Here is a 20,755-nt window from a genome sequence, read left to right as displayed (position 1 = left end):
GTGCCCAACCTCCAGGAACAGCAGGAAGAATTGTGAACAGCTCCAGCCGGGACTGGATGCCTCAGCCACTTTCCACTTGGAAATTACCCACCTTGGCTGCGAGAATAATCTTCTAACCTCCAGACCTGCTGCCCTGGGGGAATCAGAACAGGATTCACAGAGCTGGAGGTAGAGGTGAATGGGGAGGGCAGCAGGTAGACTGAAGAGCATTCCAGGTAGAGAGAGAGGCATACAAAGACACAGAGCCACAGAGCCACAGATCCTCCAGGTGCGCTCAGGGCATGCAGGACAGCTAGGTTTTGCCGGAGGACTGAGGGGCAGTGGCAGGTGGTAACAGAGGCGTCGACAGGGCAGGATCCCGCAATGCCAAACTGAAGAGTCTGGACTTTGTCCTGTAGGCTGGAGAGCAACACAAGGATTTTAGGCAGAGGATAGAGGTGACCGGGTTGTGTTTTCTAAAATGCCCTTTCCCCAGATAATGTGAAGGCAGGTGGGGCTGACGAGAGAGCGGAGACCTGGAATAGTCAGGACAGCCCTGCTCTCGCCCAGGTGAGCTGGGATAAAGGCTGGAACACTGCAGCTGGAGAGAAGGAGACCGACTTAAAAGCTGTTTGGGAGGTGAAAGCACATGAGAGGGATGTGGGTTGAAGGAGAAAGCGGAGTCTAAATAATGAACAATGCAGGAACAGCGGATGCCAGCCTCCTGGGGTGCTGGCGACAACAGAGACGGCACAAGGAGCTGGCGTGCCACTGTCCAGCTGCCTGAGGGATGGACGATAGAGGCAGCAGCAGGAGAGGGTGATCCCAACCCAGGGATCGGAATGTGCAAAGGCACTGGGGTGCGAGAATATGGAGAGTTACAGGAAGGATGAGGCTTTCTGGCTGGCCGTTGCACAGAGGGTGTGATGGCAGGAGAGGAAGGGAAACTGAGGCCGAAGAGGGCGGGAGGGGCAGAGACACTGGCATCAGAGGGCTGCTAGAGCCCAGAGCAGGAGCCCAGCTGCAGCACCACCGACTGTCACTGCCTGACGCAGAGCGTTCACTCCGCACGAGAAGGCTGGTTGCTAGGGTTAGTCAGCCTCTCCTGGACTCCTTCCCACATGTGCGGGGCAGAGATGGATGGATGTCAGCCCGATTTTCAACCAGAAGGAAGGCAAACTCCCCTGAGCAATTGGCCAATGAGTTTGATGCTGATCTTGGGCAAAATTCTCAAAGCAATCATGAAAGAGGGTGGGTGGCTAGAAAAGGAAGTAAATCCTCGGGGCTGACCTGGCTTTCTGAGGACTCCAGCAACACGCTGAGCTCCTAGCCTGCAGCTGGTGGAGGACTTTTGCAGGGAACCGTAAGATACTAGGGAAAAAGAGAGAGAGAGAGAGGAGAGAGATTGCATCGAAAAGCTTGGATATTTTATTTTATAGCCAGAAGATTTCATTTAAAATCCAGATTTCCAGCTTCTCTTGAAGAATGCGGCCATCTGGCAACACTAGGCCCGTAGTGACCACAGTGACCACCCCTCTGGCCAGGACATGCCTCCTCTTTCTGGGTCGCCGTGCCCACACCCCTGCAGTCCCACAGTGGGTGTAGACATTTATACTCGGCTTACCAGGTTCCGGGAGGCATGAGCAGCTTCCTGGTGTTCCCTTACCCAGTGGTCCCTCAACTGGTCCTGGGAGCATCATTCTTCAGGTGGGCTCCGTGGGGAAAATAAGGGTGGGTGTGAGCCCTGGGACTTTCTTTGGCTTGGTGGGAGCCCTGCAGTCCCCAGCCTCTCTCAGTCCCAGCACATGCTGATGGGGTCCGTCAAGTGCCCCATTAAGACCCTGGACTTACAGCGAAATTCGGGGTTTTTTTCAGTAGCAACTTGAATGCCCACAGAGCCCATTTGGGAAAATACTGCCTTTGCTAAAGATTTATTAGATAGTTATGCTTTCTTTTTCTTTTCACTTTCTGATTAGAGAAAACATTCATGTGGTCAGAAATATAATATCCGAAGGTGCACAGGGAGGGCCTCACTCCACCCCGGCCCCCATCTGCCCAGCCCCCAGCCCAAAAGAGGGGGTCACTTTTGTTTGCTGTGATGTATCCTTCCAAATTTTCTTCATGCATTATATAGATATAGATGCATATTTTTGACATGAGAGGAGTACAGCATACACAATTCTGCATCTTTGTGCTCTTTTTAGACACTGCAGTATTAATTCTCAATGTAGGAAAGTTTGAATAAGGGAATTTGGAAGAAGACAGTAATAAGTCACTGTACCGGCGCCCAAAGAAAACCACTATTACCATCCAGTCTGCCCTTCTAGACAGAAATGGTAGTTGTTTTTCTCTCCCGTAGGTTAACAGGGCAGGAGTTCTTAATTATAATCATTTCCTAAATACCATTTCAGTCTTGCGATTTTATTACTCAAGATAAACATTTTCTCTTATTCTTTCATAGTTTCCAAAATGGGATAGCAATAGCTATCAGGATGCCATTATGACATAATTTCTCCACCAGTCCTCTAGTTTGAAACACCTGGAAGTCGTTCCCAGTATTCAACTGTCGTAAATAATACAGTGAAACCTGCAGTCTGTTCTGCATCTGGGTTGGGCTGAGTGGACGTCTCCGGAAGCCTCGCCCCCAGATCAGACACTGAAGGGTCAGGGGTGGTCCCCCAGGGCAGGGGCTAGGAGCTGAGGGTGCTGCTGGGGGAACGTAGCTAAGAAAGGGGACATGCTGAGGTCAGGGAAGGAGAAGGGACAGGGCAGGACAGAGCCCAGCTGGAGGAGGACGGGTTCTGGGTCAGGCATTGTGCTGCGTTCACACCCACTGAACACCGACTACTGGGGCTTTGCACACCTTTGCCCATTTCTTCCTGACAACAGCCAGATAATATAGAAACTACCATCATTTCCATTCTGCCTGTTGGGGCATCCGAGGCAGCGAGACAACACCATGCCACTGCTTGCCGTGGCTGCGGAGAGCAGCGGTGGGGGGTGCTGGTTCTAGAAGTGCCTTGCTCTTAAGCCTGCAAGCCTCTCGGCACCCTTGTGTGGGTGAGGTTATTATCCCCATTTCACAGGAAGGGAAATTGGGGCTCCAAGCCAAGTCTCCTGGACGGAGTGGCCTCACTGGTAGGTAGCAGAGCTGGTGTTAGAATGCACGGCAGCTGCTGGGGGGACCCTTTGTTTCCCTGGGGCCGGGAGGCCGAGGTGAGGGTGGGCTGAGGGGCAGGCCGGGAGGTAAAGCCTGCTAACCGAAACACCGTCCCCACTGGCCTGGCAGGCTGCCCTGCGCTCACCAGGAGCCGCCCCTGCACCCACACTGTCCCCGTGGAGACCCGCGTGGCCTTGCAATGCTCATTTCTTCTCCCCGTCTGGCCACCTGGGGTGCCTTGCCTCCCAGAAAAGGCAGGACTCCCGCGTGCAGGGTTTCTGAGAGAAGAGCAGAGAATGGCCATGGGGAAGGGAGTGACACTTGCTTGGGCGCCACCTCACTTCTGGTACCATCTCTTTGTGTCCCATCTCGTCTTCCCAGCACTGCACGCTGCAGTATCGTGCCCATGTACAGATGGAAAACCGAGCCTCGGAGAGGTTTCTGGCTCCTCTCCACTGCACAGTGGTGGCTTCCTGCATGAGCCAGATGTTTCCTCAAGGGTGGGGCAGGCAGCCCCGGCATCCCGAGGTGGACTTGGGTGGTCAGCGGCACAGATGTCAGCACGCAGCCCATCCTACGGAGAGAGGATTCCCTTTTCAGTGTCCAAGGGAACAGTCCCTCCCTGTGTCCAAGGGAAAGTATCCGTTTGGTGCCAGTCCGTCTTCAACACCTGTCCAGGCCTTTCTGACAAGGAGAGAGGCTGGTTCTTCGGCAGCACTAGCCATGGGGGATGTAACATCGGTTAATCGCCACATTAATTTTCAGGGTGACCTATTTGAAGGAAAGTGATCTTGCTGGTTATTGCAATGATAAAACAATTCCGTTTGCAATAAATCCAACCACTTTAAAGAAAAATATTAAGTGAAAAAACAGGACTGGTATTTTGTGGGTTTGGCAAGAATCCTGGAGGTGGCGCATGAGCGAATGAGGGTTAAGAAATAGAGGAAGTGGGGGCACCTGGGTGGCTCAGTCGGTTGAGCTTCTGCCTTCGGCTCAGGTCATGATCCCAGGGTCCTGGGATTGAACCCGCATCAGGCTCCTCGCTGGTGGGGAACCTGCTTCTCCTCCCCCCACCCCCCCGCTCGTGCTCTCCACTATCTCTGCCTCTCTCTCTCAAATAAATATATAAATAAAATCTTAAAAAAAAAGAAAAGAAAAGAAAAGAAAAGAAAAGAAAAGAAAAGAAAAGAAAAGAAACACAGGAGGTGTGGGATGGGGGTAAGTTGTCGGGAATGGGAACCGGAGATGGCTCTTCCTGACTTTGACCAGCTGTGTGGCCTTGCCTCGGCGGTTGGCCTCTCTGTGCCGCATTTGCAAAACAGCATAATAGTTAGTGACTGCCCGACTGCTCTGCAGCGCTCTCCTGCGGGACCCGAAATGAGGCCATGGGCCTGTGGGGGGGCCATGGAAAGTGGGAGAGGACAGAGAGGATTATGTAAGATAGCCAGTGTGTATGCATGCTCCCAACAAATGTCATTTGCTGCCGCCATCGTTAAAGCCGGCGGCCGCAGGAGCAAGCTGCACCTTGTCGGAAGGGCAGCACCTGGAGTGAGCCTGGGGGAAAGCAGCACAGAGACGGATGGAGATCCCGTGTTGGCAGGGGCAGCTCCGGTGCCCAGCTCTCGTGGCGGCGGTGGCCGGAGGTAGGGGGAGGTGATACGGCGATGGAGATGACGGTGGCGAGGGTGCTGATGGCAGCGGTGACAGGCAGGGCGGTGGTGGCCCTGATGATGGTGAGGAGTCCAGTTGGAGGGCCCGAGGGCTGTTTGATCATAAAGAAGCAGAAACTCAGGAGAACAAGGAGCTCTGTCGAGCTGCCTGGAAAAGGGGACTTTGTTCTATGGGGCTTCAGAGCTCTAAGGAACCTACAAAAATGTCTGCAAACTCATACAGGCGCACACACACACACACACACACACACCCCAGATCTAAAATACAAAAAGAAAACCACAAAATTGCAAGTAATAAATGTTTAATTGCCCATCTACAATTGTGCCACTATGACAGCTGGTCAGTGGCAGCTCATTATACCAAATAGCTAACTACACATTCTCTTTTCTTTTCTTTGGAATATGCATTTATTATAAGGCATTTATTATGCAATGGTGTATGCCTCCAAAACAAAGAGTGTGTAGGGCTCTATAATGTCTTTAAATGGCTATGACTGGTTGGCAAATAATTTCTGAGATAGTAAGTCCCCCATCACTGGAGGTATGCAAGGCAATTGGGGCTGACTACCTTTCCGGGATGCTGTAGAAGGGCTTCTTGACCACGGGGTGACCACTGAATGTTGTTTCCACCCAGAACACTCCTATGTTGTTATTTTGGGAGTTCATGATTCCATCCTTTCCACCCCCTCTACACATGCATGCATAAAGTTGTTGGAAGAAACCTTTGAGATATTCTAAGCCCATCTCCTCACTTGTCTGCTGAGGAAACTGAGGGTACGGAAATTGTTGGAGGTAGCACAGTCAGTCAGAGTCATACCGGGGACTCAAACTCAGGGTCCAAATTCCCAACCCTGTGCCCTCTCCACACCATCCCTGCCCCCCCTGGATGGCAGAGGTCTGGGCCCCCCTGCAAACATTGGCAATTCAGGTCTCACCCCTCAGAAAATCCAAGGCAGAATTTTCATTTGGTCCAGTCCAACTCCGGCCCTGAAAAGCCCTTTCCCCGGCCTTGCCCACACTTGCCAAGCCACTGCTGGCCGTGGACTTTGGCCAAGTCACAATAACACCATAAACCTCAATTTCCTTATCTAGAAGATGGAGGTGAATAATGGAATCCACATGATGGGTTATTGCAGAGATTAAATGGGATAAAGCATACGAGGTACTTAGAACATTGCTTGGCACCTTCAAAGTGCCCAGTAAATGGGATATTTTATTGTTACGATGGTTGTTTTCAACATGCATTTAGTCAATCCAGTAAGTATTAATTGAGCCCTCATTAAGTGCATGTCAGGGAACAAGACAGAGTGGATCCTGGCCCTCATGGCACCCACGTTCCAGTGGGGAGAGAGAAATAGTGTAGTGAACAAGTATAGGGAAGTAAGAAAAAGGCCAGGAAAAAAATGTGCTCTGTGGAAAGCCGAATGGAGGGATATGATAGAGGTGAAGAGAGCTGCTTTGGGGGGTCAGGGATGGCCCCTCTGTGGAACTGACATTTGTGCCAAGATTGGAACGTGCGGGTGAACAGCACGCCACGAGCAGGAGTGAGGGGCATGCCTTCGGCACTGGAGCGAGGTCAGCCTGGCCAGGTGTCCACTGAGGCCTCAGGCATGATGTAGACCAGAGAGGCAGGGCGCAGAGCCCACGAGGCCTTGGGAGCCCAGGGGAGGTGTCATGGTACAGCGCTGGCAAGAGAGAAGGGAGGCCAGTCGAGAGCGGTCACAAAAGTCCAGGCAAGAGATGATGCTGGCTTGAACTGGCCCTGGGATGGCGGCAGAGGCCAAGGAAAGCAGCCACATTCTGGACACACGCATTTCAGAGTCCCCGGGCTTGCTGGCAGGTTGGACATCCAGGGTGTTGTCTCGGTATTTAGCTGAGCACCTAGGTGGATGAGAGGGAGGCAGGGGGTGGAAAAGAGAATCAGGGGTCTCCCCCAGCCCCACACTTGCCAATTTTACACGCACTCTGTGCCTACGACATCCAGGATAGGCAAATCCAAAGAGCCAGAAGGCAGGTTGGCCGTTGGGAGGGACAAGAGGCAACGGCGACTGACTGCCTGAGGAGCGTGAAGTCTCCTCTCGGGGAGACCGACCTGCTTTGGAACCACGACGTTGTGAATAGACCAGATGCTGCTGAATTACACACTTTGAAATGTTAATTCTCTGTTATGTGATCCTCGCCTTAATTGAAACAAGAAAGGAAGGAGAGATAAAGACTGTCTCAGGCAAACACTAACTAAGGGAATTTGTTGTCACCAGCTGTCCTTCAGGTCCCCACATCAACCGTTAGCAGGGGCCAGGCAAACAGCGTGGGGTCTCTCACTGATAAGGAAACACGTCAACGAGAGCGGGTCGCACAAACGGTCAGGGATGAGCTGGACCAGATGCGTGTCTTGGACACTCAGAGGCTACGGCCCCAGGCCTGCTTCCGTGCCCTGCCTGTGTCTTTACAGCTGTGTGCCCTACAAGTGACCTTAACCTCTCAACCTGACTTTCACCATCTGTCAAGCACAGATAATAATAATCTTAGCCTCACAGAGATGGTCAGCTATCTGTAGGTTACCAGCAGATGGAAGTGACCACTGCCCCGGCTTGTGGTCCCGGGTGCGGACCTCAGTGTCCCCCTCAGTGCGATGCCAAGGTGATAGCATTCATCGTAATAGAATGTCCACTTTGATCCCACTGCCCCACTCTGGGCTAAGGAGTCAGTGGGACCCTCCCCAACCTGTGCCAAGTGGCCCCAAATTCCAGAACCTTCGGATCTGTTCACCTCTCAGCCCGTACAGAGGGGCCCCACCAAGGGGGCTGCAATGCTGGAACAAGACGCACTTGAGGACAGAAGGAAACACAATCCCTGGCTTTGGGCCCCTGGAGGAAATGGAAGAGGAGACCAAAGCTCAGATGACTGGAATCCAGGACCTTTCTCTCTAAAGAACAGCCTCGACCAGAAGCCTTTTCCTGCCCACAGGGCTTTGACCAAAGGTCCAGCCCACTGCCGGGAAGGTGTTAGAAGTCTACAACCACAAAGATGAGAGACTAACATTAGTGCTATTGCAAAGAAGGAATCACACCACCTCTTCGAAAAGCCCAAACGGTCATTTCTTTCTCTACAGGGAAAGATAAATAGGCAGTGGCCCGCTACAGGGACTCCGGAGTCCGGCACACGTGGATTCAAATCCTGACTTTTCCACTTACCGGCGTTGAGACTTTGGGCAAGTTCCTGAACTTGTCTGAGCCTTGGTTCCTGCATTCGTAAAGTGCAGAAGCAGTTTCTTGCCTCAAGATGTGGTGGTAAAGCGTAAAAGAGATGATGTTTATGGAGAGAGCCCGAGGCCTGCTGAAGTAAGAGTCCAGACATGCTGACGAGTAACGTGGTCCTCACTGATGGTTGGCTGACTGGATAATCTTGGACCTGGTGGTTAAAGTTTCAGTGGCTTTCCATTGCCTTCAAAACTAAGTCTAAACTTTTTTTTTTTTTTTATGTAAATTCAATTTAGTTAACCTATACTGCATTATTAGTTTCAGGGGTAGAATTCGGTGATTCATCAGTTGCATAGAACACCCAGGGCTCGTTCCATCACGTGCCCTCCTTAATGCCCGTCCCCCAGTTAGCTACCCCATCCCCCCACCTCCCCTCCAGCAACCCTCCCTTTGTTCCCTATGGTTTGCCTCCCTTTCTGTTTCCGTCTTATTTTATCTTTCCCTCCCTTCCCCTATGTTCCACGGTTTTGTTTCTTAAATTCCACACACGAGTGAAATCATATGGTATTTGTCTTTCTCTGACTGCTAAGTCCAAACCCTTTAGCTCCATCCCCAGCTCCAGCTTCCCCTGGAGAATCAGCCAGAGAGATTGGCGGAGGCCAGATCCTACAGGGTGTGGCAGGCACGGTCACCTTATGCGAACAGCAGGGAAGCGTTGGAGGGGCATGGCATGAGCAGGCTGACTCCCAACCCTGTGCACTGATTGTGCGGAGAGGATGGTCCCTGAGAAAACGAGTTCGGAGTGGAGGATTAATTATAAGGGGGCTCCTGGACTAAGCAGACTGAGCTCCAGCCCTGACCTGGAGCCCTGACCAGCCACACAGCTGGTCCTGCTCTCCGCGTGATCGGATCACCCAGCTTCCACCCCTCTCTGTGGTGTTCCCTCTGCCAGGCATGCTCTGCCCCTTCCGTTCTCCACCTGCCCAACTGTGTGGCTGTAGGTTTTGAATTGGTGACACATTCCCAAGGGAAAAAGACTCAAAAGGTCCCAAAGGGCATAGAGTAGAAGAAGTCTCATGGGACACCTGAGCTGGCTGAGTTGGTTGAGTGTCCGACTCTTGGTTTCAGCTCAGGTTCTGAGATCAGGCCCCACGTCAGGCTCTGCGCTCAGCGTGGAGCCTGCATGAGATTCTCTCTCCCTCTTCTGCTCGTGTTCGTGTCTCTCTCTCTCTCTCTCTTTTTCTCTCTAAAATAAATAAATCTTAAGGAAAAAAAGTCTTTCTCCCACCCTTGGCTCAACCCCCAGGTCCGCAGAGGAAACAGCCCCCTTCTGGCAAGTCCCGGTACCCTTTCCGAGGCAGCCCCAGGTGGATGCGTGGGCACACACACATTCCCCTTTTCCTAGCCTACTCGGCACATGTTCGGAGACCGTCCCACATGGGCCCAGACAACCTACTCAGTCTTTCTGATGGCTTTGTTGCTTTGTGTCCTCTGGCCTTTTACACCATTTCCAGCTTTTGCTAACACAGTCAGTGCTGTGGGGAGTCACAGGACAAGTTCCTAGAAACACAACTGCTGGGTCAGGAGTCTGAGTGTTCTTAGCATTAATGGGATTTTCCAGGCTCAGTAAAGCACACGTTCGCACACACACACAGCTGTCACCTGCCACCAGCCACAGAGCCCAACTTCATTTCTCCAAGTTCCCACAGCCCTTTCTTGTCTCCACCATGGCCCCTGCTACCCATCCCTTGGCTATGTCTGAACTGCGGGGGCTGGGACCTGCCATGGCCACTTGGTTTCTGTCCCCGGCCCCGGCCTCACAGCTCGCACCAGGCTCCTGGGTGATGGTAACGGGGAGCCCCAGAGCTCCGAGCACCTAACAGGCAGTCAGCATTTCTTAAGCGGAGCTGCCCCTCAGCTGGCATCTGTAAGTGGGAACAAAGGACTCCCGGGGAAGACCAAGGTCATTTCCATTCTGACAGACCACTGAGCCTCGGTCATGTTTGCTCAGCACCCCATGGGGGTAGGGCCAATCTGGAGCTTGCAAAGGCTTGTCTGCCTTCCTTAAGGAACGGAAGTTGCCCCACTGACAGAAGTCCTGCTTCTCGGGCCCCTCTGGGACTGCTGACAGGGACAGAGTTCCTGAGGGTCTGTTGCTGGGGTGGCTTTCTAATGCCCTCAACACCAGGTGCCTAGGACATTTGGAACGGCCAATTATAGGGAGGTTCTAAGAAATTATGGCTCATAAAGAGACCGAACTACCTTTCCAGAACCCAGTGACTTCTGTCTCATAACCTATGGTGATTCCTGGGGGTGGTCAGCAGGGCCCAGCTCAGGCCCACCCCCACTGCCACAGCCCGCCTCCTGGGAGAGACCGCAGGACAGCAGGGCAGGGGCCTCTTCCTGCCTCCAGTCACATCACCCTTCGCTTACGCTCCCCCTCTACCCCTGAGGCTTCCCATGGCTCTGCGGTTAAAATCCACCATCTCCCTCCTGGTGGAGCTTTTGTGCAGAGCTCTTCCAGTGTCTGGAACCTGCTTGTCCCCCATTTTCATTGAGTTTCCATCTGTTCTGGTGTCTCAACTCACATAGCCCTTCCCTGAGAAGCCTTCAGTACGCCGCCATTAGATAATCTTTCGGCTCCCTATACTTTCCATTTATATATAAAACTCATAATACAACTGTAATTAAATGAGCAATTCTACAGTGAGTTACTTAATGTTTGTCTCCCCCACTGTACTAGAAATTTCTGGCTGTGTCTGTCATGCTCACTGCTGCTTTGCAAGAGCCCAGCACAGTGTCTGTACCTGGAAGGCACTCAGTAAATATATGGAGTGCTCATGAATGCTATTTCCTGGCTGTATAGCTTAGACAATAGTACAGATAACATTTGGGGAGAACCTACCGTGTGCCAGGCCGTAAGGGTTTTACAGACCTTTACTCTGCATTTTCACATCCACCAAGCAAGGGAGGGCATATTATTTCCAAATTTTACAAATGAGGAAACTGAGGCTCAGGGAGGTGGCAGTAAAGTGCCCAGGCTGACAAAGCTATTAAATGGCAGCCCTGGAATTAGAACCCAGATCTGTCCAGAGTCCTTGCTTTCAGCCCCGGGGCTCCCCTTCACTTCTCTGGGTGCCGACGTTTGCAGAATAAGGATCAAATCACCTCCTTCACAGGATTGCCTACTGGATCACCCAGCAGGTACCTGGCATACAGGGGTCGTCTGATGAATCCCGTTTTCTTATCCTAGTGTCAAGTATTGCTTGGAAAACCAGACTCATCTGTCAGGCCAGGTGAGCGCCCCAATCAGACAAGCCTTAACTGACCCCCCAGATTGCTGGCTGCTTGCACAATGCCAGCTCCCTGTGCCTGGAGCCTAGCTATTTAAACCTTGAAAGGGGAACTTCATTTCACTTCCCAGTGAAAAGGGGAAAGAAAATGCTGGACTCAGTTTGATAAAACCTGAAAGGGAGGAGATCGGAGCCCCTAGACTCGTGGCTTTTCTAGAAAGCCTCAGCCCTCTAGTTAGCAAACAATCTACCACCAGTGGCATTTCTTCTGGGATTTTGTGTGTAAGGAATAGTGAGAGGGAAGTTGAGGCACGAGGCAGGCCTGGGTTTGGTCTGGGCTACGCCTATGCTGGTGGGGCGACCCTTGACCCTCCAAGCCCCCGTGCTCTTTGTGCTGCGTGGGAGGAATGAGGGAAATAATATTCTGGACCCCAGCCACCACAGCTCAGTTCCTGGGGACACGCATTCTGATAATGAATCACCAAGGACCCCCCGGGAGGAGAGTTTTCCTGGGGCACCGAAAACCCAGGATTCTACCCGGTGCACCCCAGAAAGCTGGAGCCAGTACCAGAGGGGGTACAAGGGGGAGGTAGAAGTGAGAGGACGGAGCCAGTACCCCCGGAAGCCTTCCTAGCTGGGATAACAGAGGAGGCCAGGTCTTACAGGAAGAATGAAGGCTTTGCCAGGCAATAGAAGGGAGGAGGGGCATTCCAGACAGGCGGAACAGCATATGCAAAGGCACAGAGTCAGAATGGGCCTGGCGCTTTCAAAACCAGAGGAATGAAATGTCCGCAGTGCCGTGTTTCTCCAAGTGTTAGCCTAGGACACGAAAGTGCACATGGCAGGCAGGAGCTGAGATGAAAGAAAGAAGACAGAACCGGGTCACGAAGAACCTTGAATACCACATCAAGGATCTAAACTTAGAGACCAACCAAAGCTAGTAATGGAAAGCGGATCAGACCTCCCCCGCACAGAGCCCAGCACGGCGGGTCTAAAACACATCCGAGAGTGCAGTGAGTGCCCTGCTCACGCTGCGCTGGGGAAGCTCTTGAGGGCTAATTGGCCAGCATGGCCTCGAGGAGGCACACGGTGGGGCAGACTCTGAGCCGGCCCCTGCTCTTTGTTATGGCTGCATCTGCCAGGTGAAACCGCAGGTAAAGGTCAGAAGCCTCCCCAGGAGGCCGCGGGGAGTACGGCAACCCTGAGCCAGTTCTCCAGAAGGTGCCTTTTGAAAGGCTATTAAGACAAAGATGAGAAGAGAAGCAGTGGGACGTGTGCAGCTGTGAATCCGCGGTCAGCCTACAAGAGGGGCAGGAAGTGGCTGAAGCCTGTTTTAATGAATTTCATGTGATTTTCACACACACACACAGAATGGAGGTGAACAGACAATTATCTAATCTTCAGGGACAGTTGGATAAGATCTATTGTATATTGTGTTGCTTTTTCAACTTTTTGTGTGTGAAAATTTTCACCGTAAAATGCTGGGGGAAATAGGCCCATTTTCATATATCCATTCAGATACTAACCAGACTCACTGAATCCCAAAGTGAGTACCCATATATTTCCAAGATGGGGAAACCACACACACACACACACACACACACACACACACACACGCTCACTCACACTCCATGTACCCTTTCTCCTGTTATATAGACAACAGAAAATGTTGGCTGGATGGGTGGATGGATGGATGAATGGAGGGGTGGATGGATAGATGGGGTGGAGAGAGGTGGGCAAGATCCAGGCCCTGCAGGGAGGGCAAGCACAGAGCCATATTAACACTGCAAGGCAGCAGGTGCCGAAGTACAGGGGAGAATGCTTCTGCCTCCAGGCATTCAGTAAGGCTCCAGGGAGATGGAGGTATTTGAGCAGGGCCCTGAAAGGACAGTAGTCAAAGTGAACACAGGGAAGAGCGGGGCTGCGGGTCAGGGAGACAGCAAAGGCGGGAGTGAGGAGGTGTGATACGTTTGGGGGGAAAGGCTGGGTTAACTGAATGGTGAAGTTAGGGGACAAGTACAGGGGTGTTTGTTGAGATCCAGCTAGAAGGATGGGGCGAAGTCTGATCCAAGCACAGCCATTAAGACAGGCTGAAGGGGTGTGAGCTGAGTTTGAATCCAGGCTCCGTGGCCATTTGGGACATCACTTGGCCTCTCTGAACCTCACTCTTTCAGACGTTAAATGGAGCAATGATTGCCCTCACTCGTGGGTTATTGTGAGGATGAAATGATGTTTCACATAATATGTGATCTCACCCTGCCCAGGACGATTCTACAGTAAGGATGCTCCGTGATGTCTCAAACCAGCCCCCGCTGCTGGGCGCTCCGGTGGTTTCCGCCTTCCGCTGCTTGCAAACCTGCTGTCACAGACGCCCTTCATAGCCCACAGAGGCTGTACTGCCACAGCACAGGTCCTCATAAAGAAGCAGTGCGGTCTAAGTGACCCAGAGGGGTGTCCTTATACAACAAAGGAATTAGGGAAACAGCGTTGCTCAGTAAGGTGGACAGCGTGTCTGCCTGCGTACACACAGAAGCCCAGAGCAAGCGGGAAGGCCCCCATCACACCGAACCGCCAGCAACAGTCACCTTCCAGGCATGAGGGCCTCCCGTGTGACAGTGCCAACAGTCGGCCTTTTCCGTCTCCCTCAGGATACCGGGTTTACTGCAGTAAGTATGGCATCACCTTGGAAGTTTGAAAGGAAGATTCGAGAACGTGTTTCTATGTTATCTGTGACGATGAAAACAGTGACAGTGACCTCGTGGTTCCATGGCCTCTGGGGCGGTCCCTCTACCCACCACGTACAGGGTGTATGAAGTTTCATCTGAAAGTTCCTGCCTTCACGAAAGGTCACCGGAAACTCTGGGACCTGGGCTGTAAAATAGAAACACGACAGAAGTGATTCTTCCTTGAAACTCCATGAAAAAAGCGACCACCGCGGCTCTGTTCATCATTGTGCCCCCAGCACCTAGACCAGCATTTGCCACGTTGTAAGTTCTGACAGAAACACTCGCTGAAAAGAACAGAGGGAAGGAAGAGAAGGAAAGAAGAAGGGAGGGGAGGATGAATTTCGAATTATGTGAGAGGCTGCTTCGTTCAAATTTGAAAACTCCAAACATTAACTAAAACATTGGTCCGGGGCCAAAATACCTACACCTGGCTGTTAAGAAACTCAGAAAAAATTGATATCAGAAATAGGGATTCTCAGAAAAGATAGCCTTGCTGCTGTCTCCTCCCCAGTTAATTAAACGTACCAGTGAGAGGCCTGCTGCTTGCGCTATTTATGTCATGAAAAGATCTTCTAAAAATAATACCCAGCGGCCCAGCTCGCAAAGCCCGGTGGCTGAACCAGCTGGAGTGGCAGAAGGTGACCAGGAGCCGTGACCCCGGCACTGACACAGTGGTTACGATTAAATGATGATTCTCATATTCAGGTTGCAAAACCGCTCCAGGCCAGAGCCTAGGAGAGGCTTAATTTATGTCACATGGCGATTAGTTTGCTTCTGAGAGGGATTCCACCGTCATCCTGATGTCTGCAGGCTCCCAGATCCCAGTAGAGTGCCTGCTAGCTGCTCTCCGGAAAACCAGGATCGGCTTGCGTGAAAGGGAATCGGCAGGTTCTTTGCTTGTTTTTCATCGACTGGAATCATAGTGTATCACCAGTAGGAGGGGGTCTCTGGGATTTAACCAAGAAGCATTGTGTGTGGAGCCTTTCTGTTGAAGTGAGGTTTGCCCTGGGACAGGTGGAAGGAAGGTAGGAAGGACAGGAGGGAAGGAGGAGCTGGAAACCACCAAAATACTCGTGATAAAGGCATAATAGGATCAACTGTGGCCAGCCACCCTGCGGGCTGCCAGGCAGCCATTGGAGAGATGGAGTGAATTCGGTGCTGGCTGAGCCGACCACATGTGCTGCTAAGTAAGAAAAGGAAGACTGAGAGCGATGTTTGGAGCAGGTGTGGGCAGGGCTGCCGCTGGCAAACCATGACAGCAGACTATATCTGGCCCTCTGCCTGGTTCTGTGCAGCCTGTGAGCTAAGAATGGCTTTTACATTTTTAAAGAGTTTGGAAATAGTTTTAAAGAGTTGGAAAAAATCAAAAGCAGGATCCCATTTTGTGACACGTGGAAACTATGTGAAATTCAAATTTCAGTGTCCATAGTACAGTCTCATGGGAGCACAGACACACTCATTCATTCGCACGTTGTCCGTGTAGGTGCTTTCAGGCTACAGTGACAGAGTTGAGTCATTCCAGCAGAGACCTTGGGGGGATGCAAAGAAGAAAGTATTTACTACCTGGCTCTCTCCCGAGAAAGCTGGTCAGCTCCTGCTTTACAGTATGATGACATTTTGTAAAACCAACAGTGTCAGACACTGTTCTCGATGCCTGATCAGAGCAAATTCATTACATTTGCTTATTTATTCACTCATTTGATCATTTGTCCATCAGATGCTTAATGCCTACCTGTGGGAACAAGTAGACACAGCCCCTGTTCTTGGGGTGTTTAGAGTCTGTGTCTAGTTCTTTCTTTCTCCAGTATAATAGTCCTATCCCTCTAACCGTATCTCGCAGGGTGACACAGCGGTCCAGACCCTTGTATCCTGCCTCCTTCCTCCTCCCACTGCACATCCCGGTTGCCTCAGTCCCTCCTAAAGAGAGGTATCCGATTGGCTCTATGCCTCCTGGTGTCTCCCAGGGAGGTCAAGGTCCAGAAGGATTCCTCTCGAATCGGTCATGCTCTTGGTCTGATTTCAAAGTGTCCAACCCTTGACGCTTGCATTTTTCAGCTCCTGTTCACCAGCGGCCCTAGGAGGCAGATGCAGCAGCCCTCGACCCCCGTCACATGGGTGGGAGCATCCGCCAGCTATGGAGAAGGATGTGGCCACACGTCCACATGATCCCTCCCACATAAAACCAAAGCCCCGTCCAGACACCTGCTCCAGGGCCTCAGTCTCCATGCAGAACCCAGACAGTAGAGACCTGCTCCAATCCCTGGAGGAAGCTGGCTTTGCACGGGGTGAATCGAGGACGGGAATTTGAACCAGGAACTTTCTCCTTTTGCTCTTCTTCATTCCTACTCATGCCCAATACCTCCCAGGAGACTGCTTTATTTATTTCTAGAAAAACAGTACTTGGGCAGTCATCGTCACCTCCCCACGTTTGGACATTTTCTCTTGGCTCCGTTGGGAGCTTAGAGCCCAGGGGTTTACATAATTGACACCCTGGGAGCTGGGCGAGAAGCGGCCAGGGGCCGCGGGCAGAGGACAGAGCCGTAGGGTCCCAGGATGGTACCAAACAGCACAGCCTCTTCCTTTTGTCTGGACTCGCCCCCGTGCAAGATCACCGTGAGCGTGGTCCTCACCGTCCTCATCCTCATCACCATCGCTGGCAATGTGGTGGTCTGCCTGGCCGTGGGCCTGACCCGTCGGCTCCGCAGTCTCACCAACTGCTTCATTGTGTCTTTGGCTATCACCGACCTGCTCCTTGGCCTCCTGGTGCTGCCCTTCTCGGCCTTCTACCAGCTCTCCTGCAAGTGGAGCTTCGGCAAGGTCTTCTGCAACATCTACACCAGCTTGGATGTGATGCTGTGCACGGCCTCCATCCTCAACCTCTTCATGATCAGCCTCGACCGCTACTGCGCCGTCACGGACCCCCTGCGCTACCCCGTGCTGGTCACCCCCGTCCGGGTCGCTGTCTCCCTTGTCTTAATTTGGGTCATCTCCATCACCCTGTCCTTCCTGTCCATCCATCTGGGGTGGAACAGCAGGAGTGAGAGCAGCAGTTCCAATCACACCATCCCCAAGTGCAAAGTGCAGGTCAACTTGGTGTACGGCTTGGTGGACGGGCTGGTCACCTTCTACCTGCCGCTGCTGGTCATGTGTGTCACCTACTACCGCATCTTCAAGATCGCCCGGGAGCAGGCCAAGAGGATCCATCACATCGGCTCCTGGAAGGCAGCTACCATTGGGGAGCACAAAGCCACAGTGACACTGGCTGCCGTGATGGGGGCCTTCATCATCTGCTGGTTCCCCTACTTTACCGTGTTTGTTTACCGGGGGCTGATAGGGGACGATGCCATCAACGAGGCCATCGAAGCCGTTGTTCTGTGGCTGGGCTATGCCAACTCGGCCCTGAACCCTATCCTGTACGCCACGCTGAACAGGGACTTCCGCACGGCCTACCAGCAGCTCTTCCGCTGTAGGCCTGCCAGCCACGGGGCCCAGGAGACCACGCAGAGGTCTGGCGGCTCTCAGCTGGCCAGGAATCAAAGCCGAGAAGCCATGCAGCAGGAAGAGAAGCCCCTGAAGCTCCAGGTGTGGAGTGGGACAGAGGTCACAGCCCCGCGGGGAGCAGCAGACAGGTAACTGCCAAGAATGTGTGTGTGTGTGTGTGTGTGTGTGTGTGTGTGTGTACGCGACAAGCACCTGGGGAGGGGGTCCCAGTCACGATGACCACGAAGGTGGCGGCTGTTCCCAGGTGCTGGTCGAACATTCTGTGCTGGGAAGTCTTCCTGAGCACTTTGCAAACCTCATGTTGTTCCATCCTCCCAACGGCCTCCCGAGATAGAAGCTTTGACTTCCATTTTTAAAGGACCACATTAATTCTTGGAGAACGTGACCGGGGCCACACAGCTGGGACCTGGACAGAGATCCCTGCCTCCAGACCTTGTGGGCCCTTTATTCTAGCTGCATTGTCCTCATAGTCGGGAGTCCTAAGTTCCAGGCCCCACTCTGTCACTTGGTTAGTCATCTGGGGTGTTCTCCCTAGCTCTCCAGGATAGCCCTCAAATAGCCAGGCACTGATGCCGCCGCCTGGGGGGCACCCGCAAACCCAGCTCGGTCCACATTCGTTGAGCACTTATGATGCACCCATTCTTATGCTAAGGGTGCTCTGGTGAGAAGAGAAAGAGGGCTGGCCAAATTGGGAAGGCAGAGCCTTGCAGGTCAGGCTAGGGGCTTGAACCTTGTACGTTGGTCTTAGGGGAAGACGGAAGGATTAGAAGCAAGGGTGGGGGTAAGCCAGGCAGCTCTGTGCTTTGGAAAGAGCGCCCTGGTTCCCTGTAAGACATGGACCAGAAGGATGAGACGGGGCCATCGGTGAAGGGGGGTGTGCACTGGCCCATGAGAGAGGAGAAGGGAATCGAGCAAAATCTAGGAGGCTATTAAAAGAAATAGGCTTGGAGAGCATTGGATGTTTGGGGTACAGGAGATGCGAGAGAGAGAATGCCCCAGGATTCTACCCCCAAGAGGTATCCAGGTGGAAAAGATAAACAGATCGGAACGAGATGTAGATGAGTGCACTGACGGCAAAGCCAGTGCCGGGTATTCAGGGAAACCCCGCCAGAGACCCGAGCGCGCTGAGGACGCTCACCTCAGCAGGGGAAGGACGCCGACCGGCCTGCGGGCACGCTAGCTGCAGAGAGGGCAGTGGTGGAACATCTGGCACGTGGAAGTGCTCACCAAACGTTGCTTTCCTCACTCTTCCCACAGACCATGCCTTTGCCTCCCAGAGTGCAGGTCTGTGTGACTGACCCACCCACCCATCCGTTCGTCCGTCTGTCCGTCTGTCGGTCCGTCCGTCCATCCAGCCATTCATTTGCAAACATTTATTGACTCCCACGGCAGGCTGGGAACTGTGCTGAGCCCCAGGGGTGCAGAAATGGCATTTGGGGCATTTGCTCTGATGCCCAGGCATGGAAAGTGCACTGCATAGCCCCGCTCTCGGCTCTGTCTCAGTCTGTGGTGTGAGCAAGTCCCTGCCCCTGTCGGGCTTTTGTTCCCTCATCTCCTAGGGTGTAGGGTCCGTCCTCACGCAGCCTGCCCTGCTCACCTCCCAGGGTCGCCCGATGTCCCTGGGAGCCAATGGAGGTGAACGGGCTCTCCAGCCCCCATGGGACACTTGTCTCCTCTCAATAACTGAGCACCACGCTCAAGAAAAGCTTCGGCGGGTGCCGCAGCCCCACAGCCTCTGGGTTCTGGTGCCTGTGGAGCGTTGTGGGAGCAAAACTGCCCATGAGAGACCCCTGGGCCTCATGTCCCCTCTGGTCCTTGCAGCAGCCAGGTGTGGAGTGTCCTGCCATAGACTTGGGTCCCGGGCCCTCCACCCCTCCACTGCCAGCCTTCTGGAACAAGCCTCATTGCTCCTGCCTCCAGCCTCCTAACCTGGAGACTCTCCCTCTCAAATCCATCCTCCAAACCGCCCAGCAGTGTCTCTCCGAAATGGAGATCTGGAGCCTTCCACATCCGGCCCTGATGGGTAAGGCCCCCTCTGACCGTGTCTTTCCCCACTCCCTCCCTCATCCAGGACGCAGCCCAGAGCACAAAGCTGAGTTAGATCATGAAGCAAAGAACAAAGCACAGGGACTGGACCCTGTAGAAGGCCGGTGACATGATCCGGTCTAGTCATGAGTGCCACTTCCCGCGGCTCTTACCCGTGTGACCCCCCTGGTGAAGAGGTTGCCTTCACCCCTAATCCATGGGGAACTGTATTCAATAAGTACTTAGCAACAACAGCCGACAGTCCTCAGGCACCCACCAGGTGCCCATTGGACACGTTCGCCCTTGTTTCTATGTATAATCATTCTGTGGGCACCCTATCCCCGCCCTTGTGCTGGGTGCTAAGGGTGCAAAGGGAAATAAAACAAGCCCCCCAGCCCGGGTCTCACCACCTGTCATTGCTCATGGCCTAGTTGAAGAGTAGATGGGCAGCAGTTCAGAGCAGCACGTGCCGAGGATTGAAACCCAGTGTGCTGGGTGCCCAGAGGAGGCCGTGCGTGGCCCAGGGAGCCCAACCCGGGAGCAGACCTCCGAGCTGAGCCTTCCGGGCAGGCAGGAGAGACCTTATTCAGCCAGGGTGGTACTGGACCCTTTGGACTTGTGACCTCATTTCACTTTCCCCACAACCCTATGCTTGTGTAAGTTCCACTTCACAGATGGCAAAACTGAGGCTCAGAAAACGTAAGTTGACTGCCCCAGTGACACAAGCTAGTGAGTCCACCAAAGCCATGTTCTGAGCAACAGCAGAAATAGCAGCCCCCCGATTGGCTGTCCTCTGGGTGCTGGGCACACCGTGGACCATGAATTCCCACCTTTTCTTCCCATCTTCACAGCCACCCTGGGAGGGGTGCTAGGAGGCTGAGGCCAGCTGAGAGGCTGTGCCTGCCTGGGTCACACACAGTAGCCACAGAGCCAGGGCCTTCCGAGCACACGTTCTGTGTGGCCGTGGCCATGCTCTGTCCTCCAGGCCCTGGAAACAGTGGGCAGAGGGGGTTGGCAGAGGAATGTGGTGAACTTGTCGGAGGGCTTCACACCGCGGTGGGGGCTAGGGGGTGAAGGAGGCCACGACCAGCCGGAGGCTGATTTTCACACTGACACTGCCAGGGCATCAGGGCCTCATGTGGCCCTCCATGAGTTGGCTCCCAGCTTCCCTGATGACCGATAGCATGTCCTTTCCGCTCTC

At 53.2% G+C, this 20,755-nt stretch overlaps 1 protein-coding gene across 2 annotated transcripts in view; it reads left to right on the top strand.

Annotated features, from left to right (window-relative positions):
* The first annotated feature begins 16,130 nt into the window (after nt 1-16,130).
* Nucleotides 16,131-20,755, top strand: part of HRH2 (histamine receptor H2) — a 29,480-nt gene continuing 24,855 nt past the window's right edge. The window contains exons 1-2 of one of the 2 annotated variants that reach the window (XM_040630274.1): nt 16,131-17,657; nt 18,787-18,823. In XM_040630274.1, coding sequence (XP_040486208.1) covers nt 16,582-17,657; nt 18,787-18,823 — 1,113 coding nt within the window. In that variant the 5' untranslated portion in view covers nt 16,131-16,581. Of the gene's footprint in view, nt 17,658-18,786; nt 18,824-20,755 lie in introns of those variants that run through there. The other variant, XM_008692354.2, reaches the window with a different exon arrangement.

The sequence above is a fragment of the Ursus maritimus genome, unplaced genomic scaffold (genome assembly GCF_017311325.1).
Source record: "Ursus maritimus isolate PB19 unplaced genomic scaffold, ASM1731132v1 scaffold_15, whole genome shotgun sequence".
In the NCBI taxonomy this organism is placed as follows: Eukaryota; Metazoa; Chordata; class Mammalia; order Carnivora; family Ursidae; genus Ursus; species Ursus maritimus.
This window is presented reverse-complemented; position numbering and strand designations above follow the sequence as displayed.